General features: G+C 42.8%; 2 protein-coding genes across 2 annotated transcripts in view; both read left to right on the plus strand.

Annotated features, from left to right (window-relative positions):
- The first annotated feature begins 7,100 nt into the window (after nt 1-7,100).
- Nucleotides 7,101-9,947, plus strand: LOC141330796 (signal-induced proliferation-associated 1-like protein 2). Its single transcript, XM_073835558.1, has 2 exons — nt 7,101-8,715; nt 9,850-9,947. The coding sequence occupies exons 1-2, from the start codon at nt 7,593-7,595 to the stop codon at nt 9,945-9,947; spliced, it is 1,221 nt and encodes a 406-aa protein (XP_073691659.1). The 5' UTR covers nt 7,101-7,592.
- A 3,088-nt stretch (nt 9,948-13,035) lies between these two features.
- Nucleotides 13,036-25,462, plus strand: part of LOC141330797 (signal-induced proliferation-associated protein 1-like) — a 51,202-nt gene continuing 38,775 nt past the window's right edge. Inside the window, exons 1-7 of the mRNA XM_073835559.1 lie at nt 13,036-13,128; nt 16,604-16,753; nt 17,043-17,231; nt 19,828-20,002; nt 20,228-20,331; nt 21,132-21,289; nt 21,382-21,985. Of these exons, the coding sequence (XP_073691660.1) occupies nt 13,036-13,128; nt 16,604-16,753; nt 17,043-17,231; nt 19,828-20,002; nt 20,228-20,331; nt 21,132-21,289; nt 21,382-21,985 (1,473 nt within the window). The remainder of the gene's footprint in view (nt 13,129-16,603; nt 16,754-17,042; nt 17,232-19,827; nt 20,003-20,227; nt 20,332-21,131; nt 21,290-21,381; nt 21,986-25,462) is intronic.

Genomic DNA, 25,462 nt, shown 5'->3' on the forward strand with positions numbered 1-25,462 from the left:
TGTAGAATGACCCTACACTCTTAAAAATAAAGGTGCTTTAAAAGGTTCTTCACAGTGATGCCATAGAAATACCATTTTTGGTTCCACAGCGAACCATTCAGTCAAAGGTTCTTTAAAGAACCATCTCTTTCTTACCTTTTTATAATCTGAAGAGCCACAAAGAACCTTTTGTGAAACAGAAAGGTTCGTCAGATGTTAAAGCTTCTTTATGGAACCATTTAGACAAAAAAGGTTCTTCTATTGTGAAGCACCTTTATTTTTAAGAGTGTACTACATTTATATAAAATGTCAGAAAATTGGAAGTGAAACTGAAACTTGAATCGGTGGACTGAGAATGGGGTGTCAGTAATTTCCCATATCAGAAAGAGGAAATAGACAGTGCGCAAATAACCAAATGTGTCAAATGCACAACATAATGAGCACGAAATGCATTACAATTGCAGATTGTGTTGAATCTCTGTTTGCATTGTTTAACTGCTGTTGACAAGTGCAAAACAAACCCATCTTGGCGATTCAATTAGCCTGGATGTGCGAATTGTTTATTTCCTCCAACATTTCACCATTTTCACCAATTTACTATTTGCCATTGGATTCTGCTGCATTTGCTCAGTGCGCATATTTTGCCCCGAAATCTGCACTAAGCAGAAACCCCGTCTCTTTCAAGAGAGGAGAGTGTGAAATAAGATCAGGACACTCGCTGAACCGGGTGTGTGTGAGGGAGAGAGAGGGGAGAGAGAGAGAAAGAGAGAAAGAGAGAGAGATGAAACCGTCAAATCCTCGTCGTTCACCTTTAAAATACATCACCGCAGTGCTCGCGTATTGGAGCTTGACTGGAGCGCGCATCGGAAGGGCTCGCTGCACCACTGCACCTGTTCCCGAGGTTGCAAATCACAGGAAGTCGCTGTGCAAAAACGACATATTCGTCGAGCTTACGGTTTAGCCCTAAAGACGTCAGTTCGACGAGAAATACCCGAGGGGGAGAGCGGAAGAGACCAGACAGCTGTCAGACATCGCTTTGTTGTCGGTGAGTTGCATTCGAGAACGCTGTTTTTAATGCGAGTGACACCGAATGCCACTGATGCAATCGGCATGGAGACAGTAGCGGCGTCCTGTAAGTGAGAAAGGATGTGCTCGTTCGCTTCTTTGTTCGTTCGGTTACTTCGTCCTGTTCCGGTTGGCATCGCTGAAATGTAGCAGGCAATGGTTCACATCGTCGTCTATTCTGTGCGAGCAGCCTTTGTTGGTATAATGCTCATAAACGCTCGTTTTGTGGTAAAGAGGTTTGTTTAAGCGTTGGTGAGTCGGAGGCAGGCAGATTATTAACAGCATCCACACTGCTCTCATTGCACTGCCCTCTTTTTGGCGACATTTGGATGCAATTTAGTGCATGGATGCTTTTACGAAAGAAAAGGCACATCAGCACAAAAACGATGCGGAGAATGACATGATCTACTTAGGGCGGTTCTGGGGTCAGTGGATATTCGGGGTTTAGCCCAGACATCTGTGGATGCGTGTGGAGACATGCATTGATTAAATGCAAACATAAGAAGGCCTGTGCTTAAAATACAACGTTGAAAGTTTTAATAATATATGGACAAATTTTAAAAAAAGACGCACAGATGTTAAACTAAATAGTCTTGGGAGGTTTGTGCATTTACCAAACTTTTAAAGTTCATTGCATGATCATTTTTTTCAAAGATGCTTTTTACATCTGACCAAATGCCAACGCATTTTTTTAGTGTCTTCAATGGCAAGCAAATTTATCCTAAAAGCTTCCAGGATGATTTAGCTGTGACAAACTTAAATATTTTTAATGCAATTTTGATTAGGGATGCTCTGATTTATCATAGCCATGTGTTTTTTCCAAGTACTGTTTAATTAGAATCTTAGTGAAGTATTACACTAATTTAAAAAACAAAGCATCCCCGTATTGGAGAATTCAGTTATTGGAATCCTTTTTTGTCTCTATTGACTTCCTTTTTTAATTTTAGAGATCTACAGTTAAGATGTACAGTTGAAGTCTATTTCGAGAGCTGTCTAATGATATTAAGACTAATAAAAATCACATATAGGGAACAATTATCATATTACTTACTGTATTAACATGCCCATATTATTAAAATATTGGTTGTTTATTAGAACTTATAAAGCACCTATTCTACATGACCATATTCTATATGTAATTCTTACCCGATACCTGAACTTAATAATAAACAAATTTTTGAAGTTCATTGCATGATAATGATTTTTTCAAAGATGCTTTTTACATCTGACCAAATGCCAAAGCATTCTTTTAGTGTCTTCAATGGCAAGCCAGTTTATCCTAAAGCTTCTAGGATAAATTAGTTGTAACTAGTGCAGATTTAGATATTTATAATGCAGTTTTGACTAGGCATGCTCCGATTGTCATAGCCGTGTGTTTTTCTAAGTGCTATTTAAATAGAGTGTTAGTGAAGTATTACACTAAGAAAAAAGAATCCTTGTATCAGAAAAGTCAGTTATTGGAATCTTTTTTTGTCTTAGTTGACTTCCTTTTTAATTTTAGAGATCTATAGTTGAGATATGCAGTATATATATGCATATGCCAACACATTCTAGTGTCTTTAATGGCAAGCCAATTTATCCTAAAGCTTCTAGGATAAATTAGTTCTGACTAGTGCGGATTTAGATATTTATAATACAATTTAATTAGGGATGCTCAGATTTATCATAGCCATGTGTTTTTTTCCAAGTACTGTTTAATTAGAATCTTAGTGAAGTATGGATATATTACACTAATTAAGAAAAAGCATCCTTGTATCGGAGAATTCAGTTATTGGAATCTTTTTTTGTCTCTGTTGACTTCCTTTTTAATTTTTGAGATCTACAGTTGAGAAATACAGTTGAAGTCTATTTTGAGAGCTGTCTAATGATATTAAGACTAAAATCACATTCAGGTTATTCTTGATGGTAACTCTTGTCACTATCAACTAGTTACTTACTGTATTAGCATGCCCATATTATTAAAATATTGGCTGTTTATTAGAACTTATAAAGCACGTATTCTGCATGACCATGTTCTACATCGCTAATACTTACCCAATACCTAAACTTAACACCTACCTTACTAACTATTAAGAAGCATATATTAAAAAGCCATTGTTAGAGAACTGGACCTTAAAATAAAGTGTAACCTTCTTGATTTGCAAACCTCGTATATATCTGTAATTCAATATGACTAGTCTAAATTAGACTATAATTCTATTCTAATCTGTGATTACAACTACTCATTAGATTTTGGCTAGTCAGAATTATATACTCATATATATCTAAAATTATTAATTTGTTAAGAAAACCAGTCAATTTAAAATCTTTACAAGGTTGGAATAGCATTACAGATATCATCAAATTCATTATTACTAGTAAAAATGTAATTAAAGACTTCTATGGTAATTCTTACTAGTCGGGATTGCATTTTACAGCTTCCTATTCACAGGCAACTCATTATGCTAATTGTATCTCATGAATATTTATTAGGGCTTTTATAAAAAAAAGCCAGGCGGGAAAGTGGGCAGTGGATGAGGCCAAGAATGAGTTAAAGTAGTTGCGGAGCATTAACATTGATTTTGAAAGAGTTCTCTGTATCTCCGGGTGTCAGCTCAAAGTATGGACTGTAGTACAGTATTTTGTGTTAAATGGAAGATGGATGGATGGAGGAATGTTGAATATGTTGGCTAAATGCCAATAACCATTAATGACAATGTCTACCTTCAGCAAGATTTGGAAAGAGAAAGAGTAAACAGATGCAAACAGTTTTGCATTTGATAAGGAGTAAAAATTTGATTGCAGAGCTTTAAAATAAAAATTATTACTAGTCAAAAGTCATCATGTCACGATTGAGATAAAAAAAAAATATATATATAAATATATATAATGAAGTGCTGTGGTAGAGTTCTGTGTTTGGAGTTTGTACTAGTGCTAAATCAATAAGAGAACATTTCATAGACTTTATTCTAATCAAATGCCGTTGTAAAGCTATTTTTTTATTTGCCAAAGAAAACTGGTGACAATAAAATACAAAACTGCTTGCCATAGTGTTTTAAGTCATTTGCACAATTTAATTGAGTCTCAAAATAAACTACATGCGCCAAACTTTGTGTGACACTACATCTAATACCTTAGAACTCTTAATGATGATTATTTATTAAAATAAAAGTTATCAGGCATGATTCTGTAATATTAATCTTCCGCTCCCTCCTTCACTCTAAAAAATAAAGGTGCTTCACAATGCCATAGAAGAACCAGTTTTGTTAAACGGTTCCATAAAGAAACCTTCTTCAGATGATAAAAAGGTATTAAAGAGATGGTTCTTTCAAGAACCTTTGACTGAATGGTTCTTTGTGGAATCAAAAATTGTTCTTCGATGGCATCGCTGTGAAGAACCTTTTAAAGCAGCTTTATTTTTAACAAACCAGAATGCAGAGATAGAGATCCTGAAAAAGGGTGTGTGCATGAGCATGGAGTAAGGCAAAAAATAATGCAACCTGGACTTTCCAAACAATGTTACATATTTTATGAGTACTTTCCGATGTATTGGCAAAGTTTGCAGGAAGCCCCCTCCTCCTGTGAGCAGAGCAGCTATTGTGCAGGTCAGCTGGGTGGATGTGGTCTGATGTACGCCGTAGTCTCTATGCTATTTTTGACTGAAAGGAAGTGTATAAAAATGAAAACTGTTCTACCTTAGCAACCGCATCATGTTTGCGCAAGCGTTTAAATAGACCCAGGATTTCTTCCCACCCTTATTGCAAGACAAATGTGCATTATTTCTTAGATACATTTGTGTGTGTCAGGTATTACAAGCCCAATTACACAGCCACATGTAGTGTATACACATAACATTCAAGTTCTTTGAGGTTTTTGTTGTTGTTGTCATTGTTCTTAATGTGAACATTCCCTGGTTCAAAACCAGTCAGTGTGTGTAAATTAGGATTGGGACACGTTTGGTTACATTTTAATTTGGGGCTTCACTAGAAAAGATAGCTGAAATAGTTGTGAAATAGTGTGAATAAATGGCACAGTTTTGTCTGATACACAAACTTAAACACACAAGATGCTTGTGGTGTTTTCAGTGTCTGCGTCTCAATATATGAGGACATTAACACATGAATTTGACATTAACACATGAACACGTCTTCTGAAAATATGCACTGAAATACAAACTGAAAATTAAAGATCTTTACGACAACCCTTTGAAATATAAGTTTGGTTTAACTTGAAGAAATTATGACATAGATAAATTACTTTTGTATACTAAAATGAATTTGTAATAATAATAATAATACAATTTGACCCTGGACCACATAACTAGTCTTAAATTGCACAGGTATATTTGTAGCAATAGCCAAAAATACATTGTATGGTGCAAAATTATCGATTTTTCTTTTACGCCAAAAATCTGTATTAAGTAAAGATCATGTTCCGTGAAGATATTTAGTAAATTTTCTACTGTAAATATATCAAAACTTAATTTTTGATTAGTGATATGCATTGCTAAGAACTTGATTTGGACAATTTTAAAGGCAATTTTTTGCACCCTCAGATTCCAGATTCCTATTCTAACACAAAATTGACCATTATGACTGGTTTTGTGGTCCAGGGTCACATATTATTATTTTTAAGCAATATAAAAGCAAAACATTTTAATTTACACACTGTTATGCAGCATCTTATTTGACAGAAAATAAAAATGCAATGTTTTGTTGTGAATTAATTGTTATATTTTCATTAGATATTATTTTGTATGAAATCATAAAACAAAATAAAAAATAATAATGTAATAAAATAATAAATACAAATAAAAATAAAATGAAAAACTGAATTTAGTGGATAATTAAATGGATTTCATGGGGCTCTAAATTAAAAGGTTATTCTGTGCAGTTTCATTGTAAGAAACTAGTTATTCTTAAGGTTTAACAAACATGTGGAGACCATCGATATTGTATGATATAGAAAAAAAAATATTGTAATAATATTTTTGGCCATATCACCCAGCCCTAGACTGGAGCATATACACACATTAATTGGATTCATAAGAAACTGGCAAATATTTTCTTTTTCTTTTTTCTTTTTTTTTGGAATGCTGTTCCAGATTCATATATCCTTTTATCCTTTTTATATTAGACATTTTGCTGGAAATAAAGTTGTCAAAGTAAAACAATTTCAGAAGTTCAATACCAGTGAAGTCATTTTTGATACCACAGCAAAAAAGTGCTATTGCTAGCTAATTCTTTTAATCTTTAATTAAACACGGGTGAAAAGTAAACATCTAATAATAAAATAAGAACAAAACAGGCAAATCACAAGCAATAGAACAAATAAAGACAACAGAGACTATAGTTTCTCAAGGGTCTACCTTTTGCTATTACCTTTTTCCATATATTACATTATTGCTTATTATTAAAGCTACTAAAGTTAACCTGCCAACAGCAGTGAGTAGTTTTCATTTGAAATGTTTGGCATGTTTATATTACTAAGACATTATCAACTGTGTCAATACTCGCCAAGACAAGTATTTTGACCAAATTTTGAAGTGTATTTGAACATTTACTTGTGTATCCACATTACTACAAACACTCTTCACAAAGCACATGTGCACAGAGATTATTGAATTATGCTTAAATGGATCACTGAATATCTGGCACGTTTGCCTATCGTGGTGCTCTTTATGCTTTATTAGCTGGGAAAAGGGTTACTCATATTTCCATCTTCAGCGCATTACAAAATACACAGATTGTAGTTTTCTGCCTAGTGTTGGATTGTTAAACCTTGCCCACATGACAAAAGTCTGACCACTTTTAATATAAGAACTAAGTGATTGTTTAAAGTCAATCAACAAACCACTCTCATATAAATAACTTTAAGCGGTCATTCCCACTAATAGCCTCACAGATCAATGCAAAGTACAGTAGAGTACAGTAAGTGGTGCAGCAGCAGAGTTTACTACAGCATATAATGTACTGCTATGCAACACAATGTAATTCACAAAAAATGCTACATCTATTATCACATACCAACTAATAATAACATTTGTTTCATTGTGTTTCAGGAATACAGTGGAGGATGCAGCCGTGGTCTCTAAGGGCACAGAGAGTGGTCGGCCGTGAACAGAGAGTCAAAACGAGGCATACCTGACTCAGAATAAACCAGACTGGGAATCCAATTTCAGTCAGTCCACGTACAACCATAGTCATTCTGCTGGATGGTTCCTATAACATTAATGATGAGAGTAATCCTGTATGTTAGACCTTAAGATGTTTACTGAGAGATTGAAATCATCTCTGGAGCCTGTGAGGCTGTTATTTTATTCCAAGGCAGAAGGTTGCGCTGAGCCCTTCTGAATATTTTAGTGAATGAGGAATCTATCGAACGGAGATCCGCTGGCAGCGCTGGAGAATTTCGGTGTTCATGGCTAGAACAGAAACATTTGTGTCAGTCACTTGAGTTCCCCGACAACTCCCCAAGGCTTATTCACACAGATGCAGTAATTTGGTTGGGAGGTGTAAGAAAAGGGGCAAGGGCAACTGAAAAGTGAGAGTTTTCCACAACTTCAAATCATGCAGTCAGACGATCTCTTCATCCGCAAGTTCCGCAGGCAGAGTCCACGCCCGCCCCTAGCGAGAGTGAACTTTGACTCCAAGCAGGATGGTGGTAGCATGCGGACACGAGTCACGCTAGAATGGCCTCCTAGGAGAGAGGGAGAAGGGACAAACAGCGAGGGTGTCACACCCAGCGCAGCTGCGCTGAATCTGAGGACAGTAGGTCGTGGGCACATAATGCAGCGCAGCAACAGTGATGTCACCCTTGGAGATTTGGATTCAGCTGGGCAAGTGGGGAGGAAGTTACACAGAGTAGGGGGGGACAAAGCTGGGATGAATCAGGGTGAGTTCCTCCACCGAGAGTATGGTAGCCTGTCCTCCCTAGAAAGACAAACCCAGTGTGTAGATCCCGGTGTGGAAGATCAAGGTGCTCTCAGCCCCAATGCTTTGCGCTTTAAAGACCCGTTCGTTCTGCTGGGTCTGCCAGTGGCACCTTCTGAGGTGGACGGTGTGTTTCAAGGAAACTGTGCTCCGGCAGCAGACACGACGAAACCGGCCAAGCCTCCCAAACCAGAGGGGCTTGGTAAGAAGGCCAAACCGTCCCTTCTCCAAGCCCCTCAGTTTTCCTGTGACCAAGTCCCAGGTGGTGCTTGGGTGCGCAACTTTGCACACTATGACATACAGAGCATCCTCTTCGACTTGTCGGAGGCTGCCACTAATCGGGACAGCATCGGACGCAAGAAGAACATCACCTCCGGTGCGTCAGCTGCCTCTCAGCTCCGTCCGCTCTCGCAATCCACACCTTCCTCAGTTTCTCAGGGCAGAGGGGGCGGCTCGGGAAGCGGGACTGGCTCGGAAGATGTAGAGCAGTCCTTGCTGGACGAAGGAGATGGGAACGATAATGATCTCCTGCTCAGTTGTCCGCACTTTCGGAACGAAATGGGTGGCGAGGAGAGCGTGGGGCTCATCCTGCCGCAGGCCGGCAGGCGCAGGTGGAGGAGTCTTCAAAGTCCCAACAATGCTGTGTCCGTGTTAGAGGAGCCCAGGGAGAGCCATATCCAGTCACAGGGGAAAAGTAACTACTTCATAGAGCATGCAGACCTAGGGGCTCGGTACTATCACAAGTACTTTTACATGAAAGGTGAGTGTGTGGCGAAGCACGTTTGCTTGCTTGTCCTTTTTTAAACATTTTCATTGTTTAGTCTACTTTACTCTCAGAAAAATGTTCGAAAATTATACATTTGGGGGCACAACAGCTTGTCTCTGGGCCCTTAAAGGGACATTTTTACACCTTATTTACCCCTTAAAGGTTCATAGTAGTACCTTAAGGTGGTGGTGCTCAATCTTGTTCCTGGAGATCTGCCTTTCTGCAAAGTTCAGCTCCAGCCCTGATCAAACACACCTAAACAAGCCAATTGAGATCTTCAGACAGGTGTGATGGATCAGGGTTAAAACTGAACTGTAGGTGGATCTCTAGAAAAAGGTTTGGGCACCCATGCCTTGGTGCAGGACTGGGCAATTTTAGTCCTAAGTTAGTCCACTTTACTTAAAGAAAAATGTGCAAAAATCAGACCTTTGGGGGCATAACAGGTTGTCTCTGGGCATGTAAAGGGACATTTTACACCTTATTTACCCCTAAAAGGTTCATAGTAGAACCTTAAGGCAGGGGTGCCCAGTTCTGTTCCTGGAGATATGCCTGTCTGCAAAGTTCAGCTCCAACCATGATCAAATACACCTTAACCAGTTAATTAAGATCTTCAGAAGCATTGATAATTACAGACAGGTATGAAGAAGCAGGGTTGGAACTCAACTATGCAGGTAGGTGGATCTTCAGAAACAGGATTGGGCACCCATGTCCTAGTGCAGGACTGGGCAACTTCGGTCCTGCAGAGTTTAGCTCCAACCCTAATCAAACACGCCTGTACATGCTAATCAATGTCTTCATAATCACTAGAAAGCTACAGGCAGGTGTTTTTTGATTACGGTTGGAGCTAAACTCTGCAGGACCATGGCCCTCAAGGACCGAAGTTGCACAGCCCTGCCTTGGGACATATTACTACATAAAGTAATACTACTTATGGAACGTAAGCCAGTGGTTCTCAACTCTGGTTCTTGGAACCCACTGTTCCTCACATTTTGTATGTCTCTCTTGTCTTGTCTGGATACAGTAAGTGTGATGCAAATTCCAGAATAGTATGTGCACCATCTAATTTTTGTTACCATGCATGCTTTATATGCGTACACTGACTTTTTCACTAATTTGTTGTTCCACAAGGTGGCAACACCGACCAAGGCAGTGTTTTCATAGTAGAAAACAAAACTGAAGAGACAGAACAACAACAAAATAGTGGAGACTGCAGCAATAACAGATGATCACATTGCTGAACGCTTGTGTGAGAGGGTTATGAGATAGCATATTTCTCTTCTAGAGAAATAGTGCAGACATAAAGATTAGCTTGTGTAGACCACCTGCATTCGCATATACCTCAAATGTACTATACTTTGTAATTGTACGTTGTGGCGGGAGTCCCGAGGCACAATCAGCGTCGCCCTGGCAACTCACGCCAAACACCTGGACCTCATCACCACGGACCAATCGTTCACGGACGCCGCCCCTACAAAAGCCGGTTGCTCACCACAGATCACTGAGAAACTATCTCCGATGAGGTTGAAGCTTACCTGCTCTCTGCTCTCATTTCCCCCTACAGATTCGCCGTGAACGATTGGCCACCGTCACTTCTGGACACCGCCACCACCGCGAACTCACCTTCAAGCACCTACCCGTTTGCTTGCACCTTCCTGGGGAATTCTGCACGACAAGGACTTCACCTCTCACGGAGCACCGACGCACATTCACCTGCCACTTCACCGTTTCACTTAAGTCTGTTCAATAAACTCACCCTCCGGGGCTCAACTAAAAGTCTTGTCTTGTCGTGCTGTTCCCCGCCCGGCCACAAGGTGGTGGAGAATGCGGGCAAGTTTCCGGGCCTGAGAACACCGACGAGCAAGACTCACTGTTTGTTTACACCGCCATCTTGCCCCCATTCACTTCCGGTTCTGTTTTTTTCAGGGCGCGCCGCTCCCCGAGATCATGGAAGAACTGGTCAAACAACTCACCGAGGTTAGCGTCCGCCAGCAGCAATGCTTTGAACTGTTGACGGAGCAACATGGACAGATTCAAGGATATTTGGCAGAACTACGTGCCCCGGCTGCTCACACCGTCCCGTTGCCGGACCCCCGCGCCGCCGCCGCTCGACTACTACCTAAACTGACCGCAGATGATGATATTGAGGCTTACCTCAAAATGTTTGAGTCTGTCGCTCGCACAGAGGGTTGGGCGAGAGGAATTTGGGCGGAGATATTGGCACCGCTGCTTTCTGGTGAGGCCCAACGGGCGTATTTTTCATTGCCAGCAGCAGCACAAAATAACTATAGTGAATTAAAGAGAGAAATTTTAGGGCGTTTGGGGCTTTCAGCCGTTGCGGCTGCACAGCGTTTTCATGACTGGGAGTTTAAAGCACGGTTGCCAATTCGCGCTCAAATAGCCGATCTGATGCGGTTAGCAGAGCATTGGTTACTAGAGAACTCGCCATCTCCGGCCCAGGTAGTCGAGAAAGTAGTAGTCGACCGGGTGCTGAGAGCGCTACCGCGTTCAATGAAGCAGGCGGCCGGGATGAAGGGTCCAAGAACTCTAGCCGAGCTGGTTGACGCCGTGGAGCTGGCGGACGCAGCCTTCCACCGGGAGGCCGGGGAGCGAGCGCCGCCTTTCCCCCGGAGGGTGAACCAGGAGCGACGCACGCCAGAGGCGCACCCCCGCGCAGTATACAGACCGCCCAGTCCCCGCGACGAGCCAATGCCCACCGATCCACCATCACCGACCCCCAAAGCCTGGATGACCGGCTGCGTGGTGCACCGGGAAACGCCACCAGGAGCCCCCACGACCTTCGTCATGATTCGAGGACGACGGTATCGGGCCCTCCTCGACTCCGGAAGTTCAGTCTCCCTCGCCAGGCCCGGACCCCTAGAACCCCGGCCAGCCCCCAAGTCAACGATGCCTATCACGTGTGTCCACGGTGACACCCGTCAGGTACCTACAAGTCTACTTACCTTTCGTAGGGATGGAAAAGCCTGGACCCTGGAAGTCGGAGTCGTAAGCGACCTGCCGGTCCCATTGCTGTTGGGGCGCGACTGGCCGGGGTTGGAGGCTGCCCTCGCCGAAGCTGCCCGGTCCCCTCGTCCTCGGCACCACCAGCATCGGCCGCCGTCGCGGGGATCTCGAGGCCATACCAACCTGTTGACAACCGACAGTGGGAGAGATGGTGAGTCCCCCTCCCGTAATACTAACCTCTTCCATGATGTCTTCCGGCAGGTTACGGGCGGGGGAGACTTTGGCCGCGCCCAGAAGGAGGACGACCGGCTGAAGCACTGTTGGCGACAGGTCCGCATCCTGGAGGGAAAGGAAGTCCTCCCGGCACCTCACCCTCTCCCATATTTCGTCGTCCAGAACGGTCTGCTATACTGCGTCGCGGAGCGACGGGGGGAGGTCAAACACCTGCTGGTCGTCCCAAAGACCAAGACGGAGCTGGTCCTAGAGTTGGCACATTCGCACCCCATGGCTGGTCACCTGGGAGCCCAAAACACGACGCAACGGATTCGGGATCGATTCCACTGGCCCGGCCTGGAGGCCGAGGTCAGGAGGTTTTGCCAGGCCTGCCCTACGTGCCAGCGCACGTCACCCAGAAAACCTCCCCCCAGCCCGCTGATTCCATTACCCATCATCGGGGTGCCCTTTGAGCGAATCGGGATGGACATCGTGGGGCCGTTGCCGAGGTCTGGCCGGGGACACGAGCACATCCTCGTTATCGTGGACTACGCCACCCGGTACCCAGAAGCAGTCCCCCTCCGCCAAGCCACCGCCAAAGCCATCGCTCGCGAGCTGTTCCTGCTCTCCAGCCGGGTGGGTCTACCGTCGGAGATACTGACCGACCAGGGAACCCCCTTTATGTCCCGGCTAATGGCTGACCTCTGCCGGCTGCTGAAGGTAAAGCAAGTGAGGACCTCGGTCTACCACCCCCAGACCGACGGGCTCGTCGAGAGGTTCAACCAGACCTTAAAACAGATGTTGCGACGGGTGGCCGCCGAAGACAAAAAGGACTGGGATCTGCTCTTGCCTTATGTGCTGTTCGGCATCCGGGAGGTACCACAGGCCTCCACAGGGTTCACTCCCTTCGAACTCCTCTTCGGCCGGCAACCCCGTGGCCTCCTCGACGTAGCCCGAGAAGCCTGGGAGCAGCAGCCGGCAATCTACCGGACCGTCGTCGAGCACGTCCGAGACATGCGGGAGAAGATCGACCGGGTCATGCCGTTAGTCCGGGAACACCTGGTGAAATCCCAACAGGCCCAGCAACGTCTCTACAACCGGGCGGCCCAACCGCGGGAGTTCCAACCTGGAGATAGGGTGATGGTCCTGGTCCCCAACGCAGCCTGCAAGTTCTTGGCCCAGTGGCAGGGGCCCTACACGGTTGAAGAGCGAGTGGGCCCAGTTAACTACCGGGTAAGACAACCCGGCCGAAGAAGAGTAAACCAATTATATCACGTTAACCTGTTGAAGAAGTGGATCGGGGACCGGGACCAGCTCGCCGCCCTCGCCTCCCAAGATCCCGCGGTTGTAGATGTCAATCCCAACCTGTCAGCCACACAGAAGACGGAGCTGCGGCACCTGGTCGGTCAGTTCCTGGACGTCTTCTCCGACAGCCCCGGCCAGACTAATGTCCTAAGCCACGACATCTGCACCCCTCCGGGCGTCCTCGTCCGGCAACGGCCCTACCGAGTCCCAGAGGCCCGCCGGCAGGCTATAGAGGCGGAAGTCCAAAAGATGCTCAAGCTGGGGGTAATAGAACCATCACGGAGCCCGTGGTCCAGCCCGATTGTCCTGGTCCCGAAGCCCGACGGCACCCTGAGGTTCTGTAATGACTACCGACGCCTAAACGACATCTCCGACTTTGACAGCTACCCCATGCCCCGAGTGGATGAGCTCCTGGAACGGTTGGGGAGGGCTCGGTACATCACAACACTCGACCTCACCAAAGGCTACTGGCAAGTCCCCCTCTCGGCCGACGCCAAGCCCAAAACGGCCTTCTCGACGCCCTCGGGGCACTGGCAGTACCGGGTTCTCCCCTTTGGCCTGCATGGGGCCCCCGCCACCTTTCAACGACTAATGGATGTAATCCTCCGTCCCCATCAGGCCTATGCCGCAGCGTACCTCGACGACGTGGTCATCCACTCGGAGGCGTGGGAAGACCACCTGGAGCGGCTGCGCAGGGTGCTGTTGGAGCTTCGCCGGGCTGGACTAACCGCCAACCCCCGCAAATGCCACCTAGCCATGAACGAAGGCAGGTACCTCGGCTTCAAAGTGGGAAGAGGACTCATCCGGCCTCAGGAGGACAAGGTCAAAGCCATTATGGATGCCCCTAAGCCATCCACCAAGTCGCAGGTACGTGCCTTCTTGGGGTTGGCGGGTTATTATCGGTGCTTTATCCCCGGCTTTTCCTCTATAGCCGCCCCTCTGACAGACCTGACCAGGAAGGGACAGCCAGAGCGGATCCGTTGGTCTGGGGAAACCGAGGAGGCCTTCCGGCGCATCAAGGAGGCCCTGACCACCGAGCCCGTCCTGCGTGCCCCAGACTTCAACTGTCCCTTCCTGCTCCAAACGGATGCCTCCGACACGGGATTGGGGGCCGTGCTCTCCCAGGTCCAGGAGGGAGAGGAGCATCCGATTGTGTACATCAGCCGGAAGCTGTCCAAGGCCGAGCGCAACTACGCCGCGGTAGAGAAAGAAGCTCTCGCCATCAAGTGGGCAGTCCTGGAGCTGAGGTACTATTTATTAGGTCGACATTTTACACTGTTTACAGATCATGCACCGCTACAGTGGATGGCCCGGGCCAAAGACACTAACGCCCGGGTCACGAGGTGGTTCCTCTCGCTCCAGGACTTCCACTTCGATGTGCGCCACCGGGCCGGATCCAGCAACTCCAACGCTGACGGACTCTCTCGGTCTTGGGCAGCGTATGCAGGTCTGTCAGGGGTCATTCCCCTCCCACCCCCTGTCTCCCCTTTTGTTTCTGCCACCAGGACCAGGACGTCGCTTGGGGGGGGGAGTGTGGCGGGAGTCCCGAGGCACAATCAGCGTCGCCCTGGCAACTCACGCCAAACACCTGGACCTCATCACCACGGACCAATCGTTCACGGACGCCGCCCCTACAAAAGCCGGTTGCTCACCACAGATCACTGAGAAACTATCTCCGATGAGGTTGAAGCTTACCTGCTCTCTGCTCTCATTTCCCCCTACAGATTCGCCGTGAACGATTGGCCACCGTCACTTCTGGACACCGCCACCACCGCGAACTCACCTTCAAGCACCTACCCGTTTGCTTGCACCTTCCTGGGGAATTCTGCACGACAAGGACTTCACCTCTCACGGAGCACCGACGCACATTCACCTGCCACTTCACCGTTTCACTTAAGTCTGTTCAATAAACTCACCCTCCGGGGCTCAACTAAAAGTCTTGTCTTGTCGTGCTGTTCCCCGCCCGGCCACAACGTGTACAACTGTGTGTGTACGCTTTAAAAAAAGTATACTTTGGTCTTCCCCCCAGTTTCATTTCATGGAGTTCTGTGTACTAAAGAGATAATATTCTGAATCAAGTGAGTTGAAAGATGCATATAGAAAGACATACAAAATGTGCAGAGCAGTGAGTCACCAAGACCAAAGTTGAAAACCACTGCCTTATGGGCTACTACTACATGAAGTATTACTACTCCAAGGTACTTGTTTTATTTACCTCTAAAAGGTACTACTCCATTGCTACTCTGAGGTACTAATGTGCACATTAAAGCTAAATAACTTATTTGCCACTGAAAGCTTCATAGTAGTACCTTAAGGGGTACGTCTGCAGAATGTATTACTACTCTAAGGTACTAATATGTACTTTTAAGGGTAAATAAGGTGCAACGTTGTCCCTTAAGTCCTTGCTGTAAGCTGTCATACCCCTAAAGGTGCAATATTGCACTTTTTTCTCTTTTATTGCTGTAAGGGCCCATTTGCATCAGATGTGGTGTAGAGGAAGTTTACAAAATGACATTCAAATGATCTGTTAACACAAAATATGTGTTGGGCTTAACAAAATGCAAATTCACCCACAACAGTACAACAGATGGCACAACAGGCACCATTCGCATTCAGTGCTGCGAGTCGCTCAGAAAAAGGCTGTCAGTTTCTAACATTTTGTTTTAGACTTGCTTTTGTGCTCCATGGAATATTAGTTTGTTTTTTATTTAATAGTTTGTTGGTCATACACAAGCCAACGGAGAAATTCAAACTTTTTCAAGTTTAAACAGTAGACTCTTGTATCTGCAGCGAACAGGAAGACTGTCTATCCAGATGAGCAAGCAGTGCCTTGAGTTAGATGTGATGACGGGTGCTTCTCAAGTGCCTCTGTTTGGTCTCTTGATGTATAATTGTATTTTATTATATTTTAAAAGTACCTTTTTGTAGACAGTGTGCGCACTACTGCAGTAGTTCTCAAACTAGAGGGTGCGAAGAGTACAGATGAACAATTCTGATGACTCATTCTGCACTTCAAAGTATAATTAGATTTCAAATTTCATCCCACGGTAGGATTGCCAAGGATGCAATGCGCAAATATAAATAATTATAAATATAAATAATAATGCATCATTACAATTACTAATAATTATCACTGTACAATTATCACTGCAACTTTCAAATTATCTGTCTGTCAGTATGTCTTTATAGAAACCATAGGACACAGACATTTTGAGCACTGAAAAAGGCTGTGCTATGAAATTAAATAAAGTGCACATCTTGATGCTCTGATTACTCATATTGTACGCTTGTTCATCTCACTATTGAGCCGTTAAAGGTTACCCAATCATAGTTCCTCTTTTTCTAGTGTTTAGTATTCTGGTGTTTGTTTCTGTTGTTTTCACATTTATTTATTTATTTATAGCATTTGGTTCCTTCCTTTATTCCAGATCATCAGAATTTCTTTGGCATGGACGAGCGTTTGGGGCCGGTGGCCGTCAGTTTCCGTAGGGAAGAAAAAGAGGGATCAAGTGGTTCCCAGTACAACTACAGAATCATTTTCAGGACCACTGAAGTAAATAAATGACTCTCTCTCCCATTGCAGATGACATTTTGAAACTTCTGTTACACATTAATTTAAGGAAATTCTATTAGCACTTATAAATAAAACAAAATAATTTGGTATAGTTGCTTTATTTGGTCAAAAAGTAAGATAAAATTCTGACTTGTATATCCATGAGATTGTGATACCTTGTAAATCAATCTACATTACATTATCAACCTCAGGAGAATGATATGACCCCTTTAAGTCTTCATTGTTTTTTGCACTCATTAATTAATTGGTCCCTGCTGTTTTCCTCCAGCTGAAAACACTGAGAGGTTCGATCCTGGAGGAGTCTGTTCCCTCCGCAGCGCGCCACACCACACCACGCGGCCTTTCGCCCAAGAGACTGCTGGAGTTTATTTTGCCGGATCTCAACCTACATTGCCTCAGACTGGCATCCACATCCCCTAAAGTGAGAGACACGCTTCTCAAACTGGACGAACAGGGGGTAAGACATGTTATATTGAGCTACTTTTAGCAGTTCTGCAGAACTGAAAGCTTGAGTTCGCAAGTTACTGAAAGGCTACTAGAAATAGTGAAACAACAAACATCTTAACAGTGCCTTACGAAAGTATTCAAACCCCTTAATGTTTTTTTTTTTACGTTTTATGTAGCAGCCTTGTTAAATTGCTTTAAATTACTATTACTTTTTTTCCACATCAAGCTACACTGCATACATCAGTATGACAAAGAACAAAACAGGTTTGTGACAAATTTACAAATTTATTAGAAAGAAAAAACTGAAATGTTTCCATTACAGAAATGTGTACACCCTTTTCAAGTTCAAATTCAAGTGAAGTTAACCAGTGGCAAATTTATTTGAATGATTATAATGAGTATAAAGGCTGAATAAAAGCGGAAAAAACTGCTGAATATGCATAATACACTCTTAAAAATAAAGGTGCTTCACAATGCCATATAAGAACCTTTTTTGTCTAAACAGTTCCATAAAGAACGTTTAACATCTGAAGAACCTTTCTGTTTTGCAAAAGGTTCTTTGTGGCGAAAGAAGGTTCTTCAGATTATAAAAAGATAAGAAAGAGGTGGTTCTTTAAAGAACCTTTGACTGAATGGTTCTTTGTGGATCCAAAAATGGTTCTTCTATGGCACCGCTGTAAAGCACCTTTATTTTTAAGAGTGTAGAGCAAAAACCAAGCCTGTAGAGCTTAGAGACAGGATTGCATCAAGGCACAGATCAGTTTAGAAAATTGAAAAATTCTACTCACAAAACCATGTAGTCGCCATTATCCATAATGGTAGAAGTTTGGAACAACCAGGACTCTTCCTAAAGCTGGCCTCCTGGCCAAACTGTGCAATTGATGGAGAAGGGCTTTGGTTAGATGGGTGACCAAGAACCTGAGAATCACTCTAGTTGAGCTCCATGATCATATGTAGAAATAGGAGTAATTTACAGAAGGACATCACTGCAATACTCCACCGATCTGGTCTTTATAGCGTATAGCATTTATAGTGTAGTCAAACTCAATATTCAGTGAAGACATATAAAAGCGCACTTGGTATTTCCAACAAAGCACCTAAAGAACCCTCAGACTTTGAGAAACAAAATTCTCTGGTCTGATAAATCTCAATTCCAAGCATTATGTTTGAAAGAGATCAAGCACTGCTCATCACCTCCAGAGTACCATCCCAAAAGTAAAGTGTGGTTATAGCAGCCTCATGCTGTGGGGCTGTTTTTCAGTGGCAGGGACTGAGGGACTTGTCAGAGTGGAAGGAAAGCTCAACACAGCAAAATATAGAGATAGCCTTAGCAAAAAACCTAGTCTAGAGCATTCAGAACCTCGGACTGGGCAGAAGGTTCACCTTCCAACAGGACAATGACCCTAAGCAAACAGCAGGAGTGGCTTATAGACAACTCTGTAAATGTCCTTGAGTGGCCCAGTCATAGCCTGAGCTGGAACCCAATTAAACATTTCTGTAAAAACCTGAAAATGTCTGCCAGACCCCATCTAAGCTGACTTTGCTTGAGAGGTGAAGAGGTGAGGACAAGAATGCAGATGTGAAAAATAGACCAGAGGCTGTAAAAATGTTTCAACTAAGTACTGAGTTAAGGGTATGAATACTTTTGCAATGTACTTATTTCAGTGTTTTATTTTTAATACGTTTGCAAAGTTGTCACAAATCTGTTTTGTGCTTTGTCATTATGGTGCATGGAGTGTAGATTGATGTGGAAAAAAAGTAATTTAAAGCAGTTTAACATAAGGCTGTAACATAACAAAATGTTAAAAAAAAATAAGGGGTATGAATACTAGCATGGCACTGTGTATATATACACACACACACACGTTGGGTTTACATGTTTTATGGGGACATTCCATAGGCGTAATGGTTTTCATACTGTACAAACCGTATTTTTTATGGCCCTACACCTACCCTACACCTAAACCTAAACCTAGCCCTCACAGGAGATGGTGCAACTTTTACTTCCTCAAAAAAACTCATTGTGCATGATTTATAAGCCTGTTTGAAATGTCCCCACAAGGTCAAAATCTACTGGTATTACTATCCTTGTGGGGACATTTGGTCCCCATGACGTGATGAATACCAGGTACACACACACACACACACACACACACGCACAAACATACATATCGGAGTCTGTGCAACTCCTATTTCAAACCCAAAGATACATAAGCTGGTTTGACAAATTCTGTTCCTCAGTGCATTTTGCCTTGCTTCCTATTTTAGTAGTCTAAAACTGGTGTTGTGTATTTTGATTATAGTTGACTCTATGACAGATTGCATCTGTTAAATGTACCGATAAGTGCATAAATGTAAATGTATTTCCAATCAGACATGATTGCATAACATTTACTGTAAATGCATATATCTTGTAGAAGCTTAAAAATATATATAAGCCTGCTTTTTTTAGTTACGTTGATGCTGCACTTACACTTGTGCATGCAATGTGAAACTGGCTTAATGTCAAAATGAGGAACTATGATGCTGTATGTGTAAATCCAAGTTAGAGAAGTAACTGTAATTTCATCCTTGTTAATGCATTTTTTATTTGTGTGTGTGTAAAGTTGAATTTCCAGCGTAAGGTGGGCATTATGTACTGCAAAGCAGGCCAGAGTACTGAAGAGGACATGTATAACAATGAGAGCGCTGGACCAGTGTTTGACGAGTTTCTGGACCTTCTTGGAGAGCGAGTGCGACTCAAGGGCTGGGAGAAATACAGAGCTCAACTAGACACCAAAAGTGAGTTAAAATATTAATATAATTTCAACATTGAAAATAAAAATAAATGATTTCTGAAGGTGATCGAGCCTTGATAAACAAAAGAGGCTTTTTTCTAAAACATTAGAAATCTTACTGACCCCAGACTTTTGAAGGATGGTGCATATGCAGAAGAATAAAAAGAATGTACAGAGAGTGACAATCGCAGATTTTGATTTGGTGTGTGATTTGTGTGTTTATTTGCAGCCGACTCCACCGGTACACACTCACTGTATACTCGCTACCAGGATTACGAGATTATGTTCCATGTCTCCACCATGCTTCCATACACACCCAACAATACACAACAGGTAAATATATGTACCACTAACAGTATATAACAGCACAATAATATGAATCAACAGTAGGATAAGTATTGGAATCTCATATGCATGTACTTTAAAAGAATATACTTAAGTGTGAACAGAATGTAATGCCTTCAGTCACTTAATTGCATGTTAATTACAATTGTATTTAGGTTTACATTTATATTAATTGAACTTAGCTTAACTTTGAAGTGTTTTTTGACCTACTTAAGTAGACTTAAGTAAATTTTTATGTAATTTTACAATTACTTCTATTGTCTATGACATATGGTTAAAGTACTACTGAATGTACTGACAGGCGTTTATGATTAACTAAAATTAACTTTAATGTCATTTCTATTAAAACTTGTATGCAATGCATTCAAATATATTTGTAATGAAAAAATGTGCAATTTAGTACATTTAAAATACATTAACTTTAAACGTAATATCGAACATTTGCATGTGTTTTAGTATGTTAGTCAACAATCAAAATAAGTGTACTTCTTTAAAACATAATGGTTTAGAATGTACTTTAAAGAAAAACCTTTAATTTAACATTATTAAAAAGTGCTTTTTAAAAGTGTACTTAAGTGTTTTAAGAAACAGCCTTTAAGTAGCCTTAAGTGACGTTTATTTAATTTATATTATCTCCAAGTACAGTTTTTTAAAATATACTTTAAAGATTTGAAAAACACTACAAATGCACATTAAGTAGAATAGAGTTTAGAATTTAGAATTTAAAAGAATTTTTAAATTTCAGAAGTTTAACAGTTTCTTTCTCTTTTTTTCTATTTCTCTTCTAGCTACTGAGGAAGAGGCACATAGGGAATGATATCGTCACAATAGTCTTCCAGGAGCCAGGTGCTTTACCCTTCACTCCCAAAGCCATCCGTTCTCACTTTCAGCATGTGTTCATTATTGTCCGAGTCCATGAGCCCTGCACCGAAAACACCTATTACAGGTAAGAGAGCAGACAGAGCACACTGAAGAAAAAGAAAACATAAAATGTTAGAATAATAAAATTAAACATGTCTTTATCTCCATCTTTCTCAGAGTTGCAGTAACTCGTTCCAAGGACATCCCTCTCTTTGGTCCTCTCTTCCCCAAAGGTGCACGCTTCCCACGTTCTTCTGCCTTCCGTGACTTTCTCCTCGCCAAAGCCATTAACGCAGAGAACGGAGCAGAGAAATCAGAGAAATTTCGCTCTATGGCCACACGCACGCGGCAGGAGTACCTGAAAGACTTAGCGGAAAACTACGTCACCACAACACCCATTGATTCTTCCACCAAATTCCCCCTGCTGTCGCTGGGCGGGAAGCGCAAGGAGAAGCTGAAGGGAGCTAAAGGTGCAGAGCTTCACAGCGCCGGTGCTTTAGTGTGGGCCGTCACTGTCGTTCATGGCGGCGAGAGCAACGGTCTGAGCCTGTCCTGTTTGCTCGGCGTGTCGGCGGAGTCGGTCGTGCTGATTGAGCGATTCACGCGAACCGTCATATTCAACTGCAGCTGCCGCGATGTGATCGGCTGGAAGGCCGTGACCGAGCCTGGAGCTCAGGGTGGCCCCTCTCTGGATATCTTCTACGAGAGAGGCGAGGCGGTGACTGTGACCATGTCAGAAAGCCAAGTTGAGGATATTAAGGAGGTTGTCCAGAGACTGGAGGTAAGCTTTAATATAGTATGTGAATAAACCAAAAGGGATAGTTCACCTAAAATTGATGTTTATCTGCTTACCCCCAGAGCATCCAAGATGTAGGTGACTTTGTTTCTTCAGTAGAACACAGACGAGATTTTTAACTCAACTGTTGCAGTCTGTTGGTAGTAAATGGGCACCAAACCTTTGAAATAAAAAAAAAAAACATGCACGGACAAATCCAAATTAAACCCTGCGGCTCGTGACGATACGTTGATGTCCTAAAACAAGAAACAATCCTTTTTTGCGAGAAACTGAACAGTATTTATATCATTTATTTATCTTTGTTACACAGCAATGTCCAACTGTCCTGAGCGCGAGCTCAGCATCTGGTGCGTTACATGTGTACGCGCTCTGGCGTAGTATACGCAAATGCCGGAAGCGATCTGTCGCTTGTATACGACACTCATTGTTTACACAGTGCACAGAGATTGTGGGTATAGCGGCTATTCAAAATGGTAATTACTTGCGCTTATCCTGATTGTTTCAATCGATTTAAAGCTAAAAGATCACATTTGCTTGCGCAAACTCATCCGGGACTGTTGACTTTTCACCGATTTCCCTTTCCGGTGTTTGCGTATACTACGCCAGAGCGCATTCACAGGTAATGCTCCGGATGCTGAGTGCATGCTCAGGACAGTTGGACATTGCTGTGTATCAAAGGTAAAAAATTATATAAATACTGTTCAGTTTCTTGCAAAAAATTATGGTTTTGTGTCTTAGGACATCAGCGGACATCAACGAGCCACAGGGTTTAATTTGGATTTGTCTGTGCATGTTTTTACTTTCAAAGGTTTGGTGCCCATTCAGTGCCATTATATGACTGACAGACTGCAAAGGTTTGAGTTAAAAATCTTTGTCTGTGTTCCACTGAAGAAACCAAGTCACCTACATCTTGGATGCTCTGGGGGTAAGCAGATAAACATCAAATTTTCATTTTTGGGTGAACTATCCCTTTAATATAGTATGTGAATAAAGCAAAGAATATTGGCGTATGTTTTACAAGAAACTACTCTTTTAAGGGATAGTTCTTCCAAAAATGAAAATGTGATGATTATCTGCTTACCCCCTGTAGGTGACTTTGTTTCTTCAGTAAAACTCAGATGAAGATTTTTTATTCAAAACGTTGCAGTCAGTCATATAATGGCAGTCAATGGGATCCACGGCTTTTAGAGTCAAAAAAACACACACAGACAAAACCAAATTAAACCCTGCGGCTTGTGGCGATACATTGAGGTCTTAAGACACGAAACAATCCGTCTGTGCAAGAAACTGAAAAGTATTTATATCATTTTTTACCTCTGATCCACCACAATGTTCAACTGTCCTGAGTTCGTTCACAAGAGGCGTCACGTGTCGAAAACCAAGCAACCATAACTTTAGTCGAACAGACTCAAATGTTGGAAGCTGGTGAAAAGTCAAAACTACCGGATGTATTTGCGCAAGCAAACATAATCTTTTAGTTTTTAATCTGTTGCAACAATCAGCAAAAGCACAAGTAATTAGCATTTTAAGTAGCCGTCGTACCCACGATCACTCTGTGTAAACAATGAGCACGTTTACGTGCACATCAGTAAGCTGATAACTCACAAATAACAGCTTATTAAAATAACCAGTTTTGCCCATTTACATGCACATCAGTAACCTGACAATGCAAGTAAGCTGCGTTTACATGCCTTCATTAATAAATCAGGTTATTTACCTGTAGTGACGTCAACATATAATCATTTGCGTATCTGACTCTGTGTATTCCATACATTAGTCAGTAGTGATGTTAAATAAAGCTTGCAACATGTCAGTGGGAAACTTACAGCTCATATATTATCCTCTCATGAAGTTACAAATACTGTGTTTTGACTGAACCAATCATTTTCTGAGTCATGAAAGAGTCTGCTTTTGTCATATATTTACTGCAATCTTTACCGCTAAAATCTGTACTTACGATGCGTTCCTGTCATGCATCACACATGCGCACTTAAGTAAGCCAACAGAAAGCGGGTTATTGCATTGACATTCTGCACGAAATCGGAGTAAGAGGCAAAAAACTAACTGTGATGACCGGTTTATGCTTGCGCTGTTAATGACCTTACTCCGATAAAACAAAACGGGTGACCGCGTTTACATGACCACATGCGTTTTCGGCTTATTAAGCATAAACGGCTTAAGAACGAGCATGAAAATGCACTCATTGAGTGACGTATATGCGAGACAGATCGCTTCCATGCATGCGTCTACTATGCCAAAGCATGACGCGATACACTCCGGCTGTTGTGAACATGCTCAGGACAGTTGGACATTGTAGTGGATCAGAGGTAAAAAATTATATAAATACTGTTCAGTTTCTTGCACAGACCGATCGTTATGTGTTTTAAGACCTCAATGTATCGTCACAAGCCGCAGGGTTTAATTTTGGTTTTGATTCTCAAAGCTGTGGGTCCCATTGACTTCCATTATATGACTGACAGTTTGTGTTCTACTGAAGAAACAAAGTCACCTACATCTTGGATGCTCCGGGGGTAAGCAGCAAGTCAGCAGCTACTGTCACTTTGAGAGTCAAAAAAAAATATACAGGCAAGATAAAATTAATATCTTCTGGGGATATATTGAGGTCTTATGAAGCGAAACAATCAGTCTGTGTAAGAAACTGAATATTATTTATAACATTATTACCTGTAATCAGTAGCAGGGGTCTATGCTTACTTTTCTTGTTAGGAGCACTTGGCTAAAAAATTTGCCTTCCCATTACCAGGTGATATTTGACTCCTTTTTGATTTACAGGGGAATTTTGTTTTTACCTTTGTTTTTACCTTTTCATATGTTTAATGAGGCTCAGAGGTGGCATGTGTCATGATCTGGGCTGTGGGGCTTCCCTCAGCCACCTGAGGTCGCTGTTTTCCTTTTCCTGCACTGCACTCTGATAGCATTCACCTGTCCTTATCGTTATCACTGATTACACGCACACCTGTTCACAATCACTATCTGGACTATAAGAGATCCCACTACTCACTCTGCATTCATGTCTGCATTGTCTTTTGTTGTTCATGTTATTCTGTGTTTCTGCGATTCCTGGCCTTAGACCTTGTTCCCTGTTTTGGTTCTTTTGAGTTTATGTTGTATTTTGCCGTGTTGGCTTTTTGTTTGTTTATTTGTATTTGTTTCATTAAAATCACTCACCCTGCTTTTGGACCCAGACCTTTATCTAAACGTGACAGAATGCAGACATCCCAGATGGGTCCAGCGGGGAGTAGTTTTTTTTCTGAGGAGGCGGAGGTGGCGTCGGTCGCCCGCTTCGAGACCATCTACGCCTGTTTGGCGGTGATGGATGCCCTCAACGCTGAGGCGGCGCGGAAGCGTCCCTACTATAGGGCGATGGCGGAGGCGTTTTGTAGAGAGAGGGCGTCCACTCTCTCTGTTCCTGACGCGGCGGTGACCGCTCGCTCTGTTCCT

This window comes from Garra rufa, chromosome 3 (assembly GCF_049309525.1).
Source record: "Garra rufa chromosome 3, GarRuf1.0, whole genome shotgun sequence".
NCBI lineage: Eukaryota > Metazoa > Chordata > Actinopteri > Cypriniformes > Cyprinidae > Garra > Garra rufa.

What these genes read in the sequence shown, in the direction of transcription:
- LOC141330796 (XM_073835558.1), top strand. Translation starts at nt 7,593, where the DNA reads ATGCAGTCAGACGATCTCTTCATCCGCAAGTTCCGCAGGCAGAGTCCA. An exon ending in CAAGTACTTTTACATGAAAG is followed by an intron (nt 8,716 to 9,849) that starts GTGAGTGTGTGG and finishes TTGTTCCACAAG; the next exon opens with GTGGCAACACCGACCAAGGC.